The following is a 12,861-nucleotide window of genomic DNA, read 5'->3' as shown; positions in this document are numbered from 1 at the left end:
TTTTTATTTGGAAGCAATCTAAATTAAGTATTATTTTCATTAGCTGTAATAACAATTGAATTTTGAATTTGTAATTCAAAAGTTTGAAAGGTATAATTTTAAATGAAATTAGAAGATTTAAGCATGGATCATTTAAGACTAAAAACGAAGTTGACTTTTATAGCTGTCGGCCTCCAACCACTAGTGTCTTCCTTTTTATCTACAAGGACTTCGCCGCCCTGGGCTCCTAAGTGTATGAAAGTATGGCACGGAGCGACGGCGCCGAATACCCATATTTACACAAAGAATTTTAGAGCGCCCGCCGCGGGATTCGAACCGGCGACCGCTGGATTGTGAATCCAGTGCGCGGTCCGATTGATCCACACGGGTAGGACAAGAATAAATGAATAGTATTTTTGACATTTCAAGAACATTTCAGATTTTTGCTGAGTCCCTTTTTTTGTTTTCTGTTTAATTTTAAACAAAACATTGAAGATTTTGCTCCAGGATAAATAGTTTTTGGCTTCTTGATTTATGTTTTAGTTTTTGAAAACTGAGAAAAATGTGTAATTTTACTTCTATTCTGGTGTAATGTGGCTTTTTCAGTCTTAATTGAGGTAAAATTACATCATAAAAGAGGTAATATTAAAATAAAAAAAAATCAAATTATTCGCTCTACAGCATTGCCTTGGCGTTCTCGATAACGAGATTCCTACTCGAAACTATGTGTCCGAAGGCTTGATTGTTGAGGCAATTGCAAACCTCTTTTTACACCTTAGTTTCCATCCACCCCGGGATTCGAACTGACGACCTTTGGATTGTTAGTCCAACTGCCTACCAGCGACTCCACCGAGACAGTACCCAGGGTGACGACTCATACACCTGGACTGAGCTATCGACCTAACCATTATTAGGTTAGTCCGGGGCCAACATTTACTTCCCTTCCGACGGAAGGCGTGATCAGACAAATCTCGTCTCGAAAAATGCCACCGGGACCGTCTGGGATCGAACCCAGGCCGACTGGGTGAGAGGCAATCACGCTTACCCCTACACCACGGTCCCGGGTAATATTCAACCTTCTGAAATAAAACCTTCCAAATTTGCACTATTTTTTAATGTGTGGAGCGGAACTGTTAAATTCTAATAAAAACACAATTGAAATTGAAAATTATTAGCTAAGTCAAATATCTAAAAATGCACTTCAACGCGTATCCTCATTTATACGCGTGACTTACATTTCGTTTCATAATATATATAAAGCCCATCTATAAATAATGTGCTTTATTTTAATGAAATTAAAAAAAATGGGCCACGTTCAAATTAAGTGAAGAATTTACATAAGCTTATTGCAAAATCATATATAGAGAAACAAAAAAAGTAGTATATGTAACATTTTTCACGTTCCGCGAAATTTCCGTGAAATTTCGGTGTTTTGAAATTATGATCCTCGTGAAACTTTAAATTTTTGAGCGTGAAAAATCACTAAGTCTATTGATCAGTGTTGCAAATGAGTGATAAAAAAGCTATCAATTGATTATCTCTGCACCAAAATCATCCGAGAGTAAAGCGACCGTCACTATAGCTTGTGAGATCTCTTCTTGTGTCTCGTGATTCCCAGCGATGGCATTCTCTCTCTATCACTCCTTCCCTTTTTCTCGAGTTTGCGCTCTCAACGCTGAGTCTCTCAATCTCTCCGAAAACTGCAAACTGCACGCGATATGGCGATTAGGAGCCGACCACGCATGACGTCCTGTTAAACTGCGTTTTCGGGAATGAGAGAGAAAAGGAAAATGTCAATCGCGAGTGTGTAAACACGAAAACGTGTTCGGCTATGTTCGGCGCTGAGAGCACAGACAAACAGACATGAAAGTTCGAACAAATTTTAGATCAAAACGTGGGACCAGCTCAAATTTGAATGTTGTATGATTCTATGACAATTTCCGGAATTCCATTTCCCGGAATGGACGTTTTCCGGAATGGACATTATCCGGAATGGACGTTTTCCGGAATGGACGTTATCCGGAATGGACAGTATCCGGAATGGACGTTATCCGGAATGAAATTTCCCGGAATGGACGTTTCCCGGAATGGACATTTCCCGGATTTTTTTTATATTACCTGATATGAGAATGAATGGAATCTTGCCTACACAGCAAAAAAAGTAGTAAAACGCCTGCATGTAATGAAGGGGCATGTAAAAAAATATATGTGATATTACACAGCTTTTGCAGTACTCCCCTACGCTATTTTTCTTAACACCATTTACACCCAATTTGTGTAATATTAACAGCATATTCCTTTAGAGTGTTGTTTGTTTGCCAAATGTCAAAATCAGTATGTTTTCGTTTTCGCGCACACACGACAACTGCTCCGTTTTCAGCAGCATCGATTCCGAAAACTCCGCCGCAAGTGTTGAACCTGTCGTAGCGGCTGGACTTTGTCTCCGGTGGGCGCCTAACTCCATCTCAAGTTGAACCGGCGGCATTTTGCGCGGCGGAAGTAAAAAAAGTGAAGGCGTTTCCAGTTCCGATTCGGGAAGTGGCAGCAGTAGCATTGAGCAAAACTTTGGCGGCAGGAAAAACGGCCACCACCACCTTCGACCTCGAGCATCTGCAGCGTCACCGGAAATGCCAGAATTTCACACAAATAACACACAGGGATGACCTCCAATCACGACAAGAAGGACAAGCAGGAGTGTGATTGATTGTAACTTGATTTCGTATGAAAACTAATATTCTTTGTTTTGCAGGGGCGTGATCTTCATAAAGAACGTACAGTTAGTGCCGAGTTGTGGAAGGACGATCGGCAAGTGATCAATTCGACTAGGAGGTCGTCGGTGCTGGATTGTTTCCAGAAGATTCCGCGGCGAAGCGTGTTACATGATAAGGGCCGCAAGCAAGCCGTACCGGTGCGGGGAATCGCAAGAACGTTATTTTCGTAGGGGACGTTCGGTTGGTGCCGTTCGAGCGCGTGCTCCCGCCGTTGGAACCGGGTGGAGATGGCACTGGCGGTGTTGATGATAGCAAGGACAAGTTTGAGGAAAAGATCAAAGTTTGACACGACTGTCAGCAGCTGCGGAAAGACTATCTAGAAGTGAACAGGTTGACATGGACGTCGCGCGTGCCGGATTGTTTCCAGCAGATTCCGCGTCGAAAAGTGCTGAATCCACATCTGCCTAGTGAGGAACGTTCAAGCAATCAGAGGACCTTCAAGCAAGCTGCACGATTGCTTGCTTAGTTTGAACACTGGTAGACAGGAGCAGGCCAGCGCGTTTCCTATGGGTTCACCGTTGGTTCACGTGTCGCAGATCTGCGCCGGAAAGTGCTCGGACAGAGTTCTGCTGTTGCACAATGGCGATCTAACCGATGTTCAAGAACTGCGTGGACGCGATTTGTGATACGAGCAGGCTGGATTTTTCCTCGATCAAGTACATTGCTACGGCATCGCTGCAATCGATGTCGGTCATATCGGAACACACCGATGAAAACCGGGACATTATTCATGCTAAAGTGATTCCGAAGAATCTAGATCGACACTATCAACAGCGGCTCCAGCTTTAACTCCGGAGGACTGGAGAACATCAACGTGATCACCAACACCATGGTGGAAAATCGTCTGGTAAGCATTCGAAAAAATATGTGACGGGAAGGATTTTGCTTCTAACGTTCTTAATTCTCCCCTCCCACCAGGAAGTTATGAAACATCGGGAGGAACACCCGCTGGAGTCGAAGACGGTGACAGCATGAATGACCTAAACGCGCTTCGGAAATCTTGAAAACGAAAGACGACCAAGGACAAACATCGTCCATGTTGGCCGTCTCGTGTCGATCCTACCGTCTTCGTGCTCAAAACGATCCTCGAAAGCACTTACAAAACGATAATTTAACCACTAAGTAACTAAAGATTAGTAGTATTCTAGTTAAATAATGCAATAAAATACATTATCGAACAACCGGGTTTAATTATTTCAAACTTACTTCTGAAGCAACCCACTCGATACCTATCCAGGAGGGAAAATTGTAATCTGTGTAATATTACACGTTTTTTGGGGTACACGCAGGAATGTAATATTAAGTGTTTATTTTGACCAAGGTGATGTGCATGCTTTTGCATGCGATTTTACCATCGGATTTTTTGCTGTGTACTCAATTACTTGTGGTTAAGAATTATTTAGTTTGTACTCCGTTGGTTTTGACAACAATATGAATATAAATACATGAATGATAAAAAGAAAGTGAAATGTTCGGACATGAACAATAGAAGCAAGTGTTGACTATTGAAACAATACATTATCAACCACCACGAGATGTAACAATGTAGATCGATAGATATTAGATGTTTTTTACATTCTTTCAATGTGTTGTTATGTAAGAATTTTTCCTTCTTTTGTTAATCATTTGACTTATGTGACTAAATTCTACCATATTTTACTATAAAGCAGAATGATTATTTTCAAAGAAGGGAAAACTTCAAGAAAATAAAAAGCTTTTCAGAAAATCTATGTGTAATGTGTCCTGTCAAGAAAATAAATAGCTTGAGTGTATTTTTAAAGGCTAGTACGCTGATCGGAAGGAAAGGGGTCAAGAAACAGCTTTACGAACAGCAGAACAAAGGAGAGGGAGCGATTTCTTGGGGCTTATCTTCACCCTCTCTGGCTTGCTTACTCTGCCGCTGTTGCCTATTTGAAATTTTTCTTGACCGATTCCTTCCGAAGTGCGTAAACCGCTTAAAGAATGAAAAACCTCAAGGAAAAATACATTATACATTGATTTTCTGAATAGCTTTTTTTTATCTTGACATTTTCCCTTCTTTAAAAATACACGTTCTTTCATCAAAGTAATGGGATTTTATGTAAGAATTATCCCTTCTTTTGTTAATTCTACTAAATTTCAACTAAAAGGAACTCTGCACTATAAAGAAGAATGTGTTGTTTTAAAGAAGGGAAATCCTCTAGAAAAAAAAAAAGCTCACAGAAAATCAAAGCATAATGTTTATTTTCTTGAGGTTTTCCCTTCTTTAAAAATACACGATCTTTAATCGATGTGATGGAATTTCGTATAAGGAATTTCCCTTCTTGTGTTAATCGGTTGACTTTTGTGACTAAATTCTACCAAATTTTATTATAAAGCAGAATGTTTATTTTCAAAGAAGTGAAACCTCTAGAAAAATGAAAACCTTTTCAGAAAATCATAAGCATAGATAGGTGCCCAAACCCTATTTTTCAACATTTTGCGTCTTGGATTCGAACAGGCGACCTCTCGATTGTGAGTCCAGTGCGCGGTCCGATTGATCCACACAGGCAGACATGAAAAGCTTTTCAGAAAATCAATGTCTTTAATCGATGTGATGGAATTTCGTGTAAGAGATTTCCCTTCTTGTGTTAATCAGGTCACTATTGTGACTAAATTCTACCAAATTTTACTATAAAGCAGGGTGATTATTTTCAAAGAAGGGAAACCCCAAGAAAATTTATAGCTTGAGTGTATTTTAAAAAAATGAAAAACCTCAAGGAAGTACACATTATAAATTGATTTTCTGAAAAGCTGTTTATTTACTAGAGGTTTTCCCTTCTTTGAAAATAAACATTCTGCTTTATAATAAAATTTGGTAGAATTTAGTCACAAAAGTCAACTGAACACAAGAAGGGAAATCCCTTACACGAAATTCCATCACATCGATGAAAGATCGTGTATTTTTAAAGAAGGGAAAACCTCAAGAAAATATACATTATGCATTGATTTGCTGAAAGCTTTTTTTTCTAGAGGATTTCCCTTTTTTAAAAAAAAAAACACATTCTTCTTTAAGCGGTATACGCACATCGGAAGGTACCGGTCAAGAAAAATTTCAAATGGGCAGCAGGGGCAGCGAAAGCAAGCCAGAGAGGGTGAAGAAAAGCCCCAAGAAAACGCTCCATCTCCTTTGTTCTGCTGTTCGTAAAGCTGTTTCTTGACCCCTTTCCTTCCGATCTCCATACTAGCCTTTATAGTGCAGAGTTCCTTAACAAAAACTAGTTGAAATTTAGTAGAATTAACAAAAGAAGGGAAAATTCTTACATAAAATCCCATTACTTTGATGAAAGAACGTGTATTTTTAAAGAAGGGAAAATCTCAAAAAAAAGCTTTTCAGAAAATCAATGTATAATGGTTTTTCATTCTTTAAAAATACACTCAAGCTATTTATTTTCTTGACAGGACTTATTACACATTGATTTTCTGAAAAGCTTTTTATTTTCTTGAGGTTTTCCCTTCTTTGAAAATAATCATTCTGCTTTATAGTAAAATATGATAGAATTTAGTCACATAAGTCAAATGATTAACAAAAGAAGGAAAAATTCTTACATAACAACACATTGAAAGAATGTAAAAAAACATCTAATATCTATCGATCTACATTGTTACATCTCGTGGTGGTTGATAATGTATTGTTTCAATAGTCAACACTTGCTTCTATTGTTCATGTCCGAACATTTCACTTTCTTTTTATCATTCATGTATTTATATTCATATTGTTGTCAAAACCAACGGAGTACAAACTAAATAATTCTTAACCACAAGTAAGTGAGTAGGCAAGATTCCATTCATTCTCATATCAGGTAATATAAAAAAAAATCCGGGAAATGTCCATTCCGGGAAACGTCCATTCCGGGAAATTTCATTCCGGATAACGTCCATTCCGGATACTGTCCATTCCGGATAACATCCATTCCGGAAAACGTCCATTCCGGATAATGTCCATCCCGGAAAACGTCCATTCCGGGAAATGGAATTCCGGAAAATGTCATAGAATCATGTGTGTATGCGCAGATGTCAACGTGTCTGCAGAATAGCATCAAAAGACAAACCAAACCAAAACATTGAAATTGAATTGTTGCCGGCTACAAGACAAATGTTACCCTTTCGACGGAATGTCCTCCTGCCGTTACTCGAACGCCCAAGGCGACTGCAAAGTCGTTATCTTCTTCTAGATGGTGTAGAGCGGACATTTGCTCAACGAAACATGCTTCATTTTGGGGACAACAGCGGTGACAATCGTCCCTAGCCGCGGTGCTCCGGATGTTATCAAAATCATCTAAAAAGGAGACGTGAAAAAACTGCACTCGGTGCTGCAGCCGGTTCTATGATGTTGGGGCATTTTGGCTATCGGTTTTACATGTTTTGAAAAGGAGTGATGGCGTCAATGGCATCGGTTCACCTGCACAACCTTTGCGGTGGAAGGGGGTTAAAGATGATCAATTTTAGCACCCGTCAGCACCGGTGCCAGCTGCTACACCTGCCAAGAAGGCTAAGATTTCCGCTTGTAAAAAACATCACAGGGCTACCGTTTTTGAAGCGGCTCAACCACGTCAAAGCTCTGCCTGTTGGACTGCAATACATACAGATTTATCCGACGGGAGCGGCCCAGAAAAGCTTTTTTTGTACGTAATCTTCGAAAGAAATTCCATTTCAGATAAAATAAACACACGTGTTGTGGCGGCAATCAAAACATGATGAATATGAAAGCTGTCATTTGTTACTCAACAAAAAAGCGCCTCTAGCGGCGAATCCGAAAAGTAGAAACCATGCTTTCCGATTTTTGAAAAAAGTCCGTTACACTTTTGGGACAACCTGGTGACCTGGACTTTCATGTCTGTTTGTCTGTGCTGAGAGTTTCATTGAGGAGAGAAGAGCAGTTATATTTGAGGAATGAATATTCAGGCGGGATAATTGAAGTTGCCATAATACTTTCTCATAATTTCGTAGCCGGTCTGTGGATATTGGATTGGTTGAACACACTCAAGTACATAAGATTTCTTTGGGATGTGATAATTGTTAACAAAGAAAAGAAAGAATCGGTTTCAATTGCATTTTTCTTCTATTGAGCATGACTACAAATCGTACATACAAGTCTTTGAATAAGGAATAAAAATATGATTCATCTACAGTGCGCTCTTCTTTGTTACTTTACTATTCAATAGTCAGACTGGAACGATGCGTTCTCAGCGTCAGGTTAGTTTTGTTTTATTTTTTAGTTAGCAACTATCTATCGAACTGGCGAAAATATAGTCTTCGAGAATTATCATCCTACGCAGTCTAGCTATATGTACAAGAAAAGACACTCGTCTCTCGCATAAATTGTATAACTTAGTAAATTATTCGATAATAACACAGTCAGAGTTTTCGGTTTTTTAGATCTGCTTCGCTTGAAAACACAACAAAACCAAGCAAGGCATTATCGTTAGCTGCTGAAGAACAGCCCTCTTAACTCACACCGTTACTAAGCTCGTCCTCGACGGTGTACCTGCTGACGTGAAACTTTTTCAAACTTACGGCAATAACCGTCCCGTCCCCGACCTCCACGGCCACCGGCGGCACGTGGCCTTTGTAGGCGGGCACCGCCGCGCCCATCGATTGACTATTGCTACTCGTCGTTGGCGAAACTTCATTGACAATTTCCACACCACCGAGTCCTGCTGCACCGCCATTTACGGCTGCCACCGCCGGAACCACGTTGGCAAAGTTGTACCGAATTTCCTCCAGCTTGGCCGGTTCGGCACCTTGGCTAATGCCAAGTTCCTGCGACTGCGACTCGAACAGCTTGATGACGGAGGCGTGCTGCAGCTTGACCGGTTCGTAGCCGGCGTAGCCCAGGGTGCGCTGCAGCTGCTTCTGCTTGAGCTGCTCGATGGCGTCGCTGTAGCTGGGCAGACCGGACACGATCGTGTAGCTGGGCAGGGACTCGACGTCGTACGGCGGCGGCGTTTCCACGTCCATCGAGGAGAGGGTCTGCGAGCGGGCGGTGAGCACTGTTTTTGGGGGAGATAGGAGAAGATTTCAAGACGTTAGTGGGTTATTTGAACAAACATATTTTTTTTATTTTTTTTTTTGTGTGAATCGGCCCGATTGCCACGTTGTAACACATCTGTATAATGAAAGTATAGCTAAGCTATCGATCAAATTATCCCAAGACTCAACGGGCTCAGCTGGACGACGAAACAAATCGGACCATTCCTCGGCAGGGGACTCCGGTTACTCTCCAGGAGGTGTCGTCATTGAGTAAGAGCGCCGGAGAGGGTCCAGTCAGCAGAAAATAACATAAATATTGTAATAATGAAATCAGCAAAAGCAGCCGGTTACGAAACCCCCCGCTCGTCCAAGAGATCTGATGATGTTTGTTGTGCCTTTTCTAAAGGAATCGAAACACCCCACTGATAAGACCGTATTATGAGAATTCAATTGACCCAGACGGTTACATGCTGAGGCTTCGGGCAATGCGACGGTTTTGATTTCCTGGGGTGTGCTGATGATCACACTCAGCTGCAGTAGAATTGACGACGATGGAAGGAAACGAGGTCATTAAAGTGAAATGTTTTTTTTTTTTTTTTTTGTTAGAAAGAGGGGAAATTACAAAAAGGTAGAAAATCTTGCATGCGGAAGGGATATGTAAATTTTTTCACACGTAAATAAAACACTCAGTGCGCTCGCCTGTAATCGATTCAATAATCTCATCTCTTACACTCCAATTACGCGGTGCGATTTATTGAACAAATAACAAAGAAGAAAAACTTGACGTAAAAGCTCCTGACGTAGCTTTCTCTACACACAACATTGCAGATGACGAGTTTGAGTTTGAGCTTTTAAAAGTTTGTTCAGATATATTTTTCAACGAAGGAAAAACAAACATTCAAGAAAGAAGGAAGCAAAACACTCAAGCATACAGATTTTATTACGTTGCTCGATGAAAAAATAAATATGTTTTGGATGATATTATTTTATCAAACAGTAACTGCGGTGTTATACACTCAAACCCCGATGGTTTGACACAAACTGTTGTCGAACGAACGGGGTCACTTTTTAGTTTGACACCCCTTTTACACGGAGTTCACACAAACTACCAAACGTTTGTTTTGATAGTGTGCGTGAGCACCGTGTAAAAAGTGACAGTTCGTCACTTTTTAGTTCGACTTTGACTAACCAACGGGGTACACACTAAAAAAGTGTCAAACGAAAAGTGACCAACCACCGGGGTTGAGTGTACTATGAATTAATTTGAAATCTTGCCTTCAGTGCAATTAAAAAATCTTGTCTTAATTTTTGGAGATTGGACCTGATATTTTTAGATTCTTAAAGATCTGCTGAAATCAGTCAAACTTTAACTCGATTTCAACAAAAAAAAATAAGTTCTCAAAACAAACTGAACACACCAAATAAAGTGATAAATTACGCTCTAACACAACACAACTCTCAACTGCTTAAAGTTTCCAGTCAGTTAAACGAATTGACAAAATTTATTAATGAAAGCATAGAATTAATGAAACGACCAGTAATATCAAACTTTTTTTACTGCCGTATGGAGTTACCAACATAAACACAAACTGTTTTACTCCGTATGCTGGTAGCAGATCGAATTTCACGTTAAAAAACCTAACCAATTTAGAGCATCATCATCGCTACATCTAGCAGCATCCGTTGAATTAATGGCCCAAAAAAGGGAGCATCTTCTAATTACTGTATAGCTCAATAAAGTCGTTCCGAGGGCGACGAACTAGAAATTTAACGTCACTCTCGAAAATCCCTCACAATAAACCATTCAGGTTTAAGTCCCCGCGCAATTCAACCTCATCAATTTAAACCCCCCCCAGAAAACCGCATTGATTTACGCCAAACGTCCGAAAAGTTAAGCACCCCCCGAGATTTTTGACGCCTCATCAGTAACCTAGCGCGATACACACTGAGCGAGTGTTAGATGTTTATGCATGTCACGATGTGAAACACCACCGTTGGGAAATCCCCCTCAATTTTCCAACCTTGGAAACTACATCAAAAGTCACTAATTAAACTCAAGTGAGTGTGGGGTTGTTTTCTCCCCCTTTTTTCGGAAACTGCACTGCCTCAATAAGAGAAGTGAAAATTTAGCTTTGCTGTTTTGTGTGACTTTTGGGGAAAGTGTATTGTAGTTTGAAGTTCAGCGCTGAAACTTGCAAATATTAATGTTTTTAAGGGTAATTTTATCAAATTTCAAGCTTTGATTCAAACTTTCAAAAGTTTTGAAAAATATCAAAACTCTGTCATTGTGAGTAAATTTGCTTAAGTTTGAATAAGAGCAATTCCAGCTCAAATCAGGTTTTTTTCTGGTACTTTTGTACCCGACCCTCTCCGATTTCAATAAAACTTCGTAGACATGTTATCCTAGGCCTATATAAGCCATTTTTGTGTATATGGAGCCAATAGTACTCGAAAACAACATTTGAGAATGGCGTAAGGTATTTAAATATTTTTGTATTTTGTAATTTAAAAATTACTGTATCTAGAAGCCGTTGCGTCGTATCAAAAAGTGGTCAAAGACAAACTTGTAGGAAATTAGACGGGCTTTTTGAAAAAAATACACTGAAACAAAAATACACGCCACATCTATGAGATTTTTTGATTTTTAAGTCTAAAACTTAAATTTAAAGGTGATGTCATGATTTGTTTTCGTTCAAAATTTTTGAGGAAATAGCCTAAAATATAACCCAAAGACTGACGAAAAATGCATGATGGTATGTCTCTCCTAAAAAAATACAAAAATCATTTACTAAAACTGTTTTTTGAAAAGTAGTCTAAACGTCAAAGTTTTTGAAAACCGTTAGTGGGAATCGATTATCCAGACAATTTTACATAAAGTCTCCATATTGACCATTGTTCTATGTCCAATCCTTGGGAAGATACAGTGGTTTTAAAAATGAAAACGTTGAAAAAACGGGTTTTTTTTGTGGTTTTTGGCAATTTCTATATGACCGACTTGGTTTTACAGTCACGTAAATATTTTTTGATTTATGTCGTTTTTATATTTACGTAATCAAATTTACTATCCTGGTTTCTACCACACTGAAAAAAAATTCTATTTTCAGTTATAAGCAATGTAATTAAGCTTATATCTGTAAGCCCTTACATCCAATTGAAATGCTGTCTAAGGCAAACTTATGGGAAATCGGACGAGCATTCCGGTAAAAATATTTACGAGACTGAAAAACCAAGTTTGTCATATAGAAATTGTCAAAAACCACAAAAAAACACGTTTTTTCAACATTTTCATTTTTAAAACCGCTGTATCTTCCCAAGGATTGGACATAAGACAATGGTCAATATGGAGACATTTATGTAAAATTGTCTGGAGAATCGATTCCCACTACCGGTTTTCAAAAACTTTGACGTTTAGACCACTTAAAAAAAAAAACAGTTTTAGTAAATGATTTTTGTATTTTTTTAGGAGAGACATACCATCCTGCATTTTTTGTCAGTCTTTTGGTTATATTTTAGGCTATTTCCTCAAAAATTTCCTTTAAATTTAAGTTTTAGACTTAAAAATCTAAAAAATCTCATAGATGTGGCGTGTATTTTTGTTTCAGCCCGTCCAATTTCCTACAAGTTTGTCTTTGACCACTTTTTGATACGACGCAACGGCTTCGAGATACAGTAATTTTTAAATTACAAAATACAAAAATATTAAAATACCTTAAGCCCTTCTCAAATGTTATTTTCGAGTACTATTGGCTCCATTTACACAAAAAATGGCTTATATAGGCCTAAGATAACATGTCTACAAAGTTTTATTGAGATCGGAGAGGGTCGGGTACAAAAGTACCAGAAAAAATCCTGATTTGAGCTGGAATTGCTCATAAATAACGTGAATACAATTAGCAGAATACTATTGATACTTAAAAATAATCGAGGTTGTACTATTTCTCTTTCTTTTATGGTTCTCAATATTAGCTATTTAGTATTTTTCATGATATTGTAGATATTGATGAATTATTACATTTTATGAAACATGAAAAATTATTTTTATTTAATTTGATGTCAGTAAATGCTTCAGTTTCATCAAAGTATAATAGATTTGGGCTCTCCGAGTAGGCCACTATCCATA

General features: G+C 38.8%; 1 protein-coding gene across 1 annotated transcript in view; it reads right to left on the bottom strand.

Moving 5' to 3' along the window:
- Positions 1-7,811: 7,811 nt before the first annotated feature.
- Positions 7,812-12,861, bottom strand: part of LOC6049831 (protein commissureless 2 homolog) — a 61,633-nt gene continuing 56,583 nt past the window's right edge. Inside the window, exon 2 of the mRNA XM_038257299.1 lies at positions 7,812-8,761. Coding sequence (XP_038113227.1) covers positions 8,217-8,761 — 545 coding nt within the window. The 3' untranslated portion in view covers positions 7,812-8,216. The remainder of the gene's footprint in view (positions 8,762-12,861) is intronic.

The sequence above is a fragment of the Culex quinquefasciatus genome, chromosome 2, assembly GCF_015732765.1.
Source record: "Culex quinquefasciatus strain JHB chromosome 2, VPISU_Cqui_1.0_pri_paternal, whole genome shotgun sequence".
In the NCBI taxonomy this organism is placed as follows: domain Eukaryota; kingdom Metazoa; phylum Arthropoda; class Insecta; order Diptera; family Culicidae; genus Culex; species Culex quinquefasciatus.
Note: the sequence above shows the minus strand (reverse complement) of the source record. Positions and strands in the feature narration are given on the sequence as shown.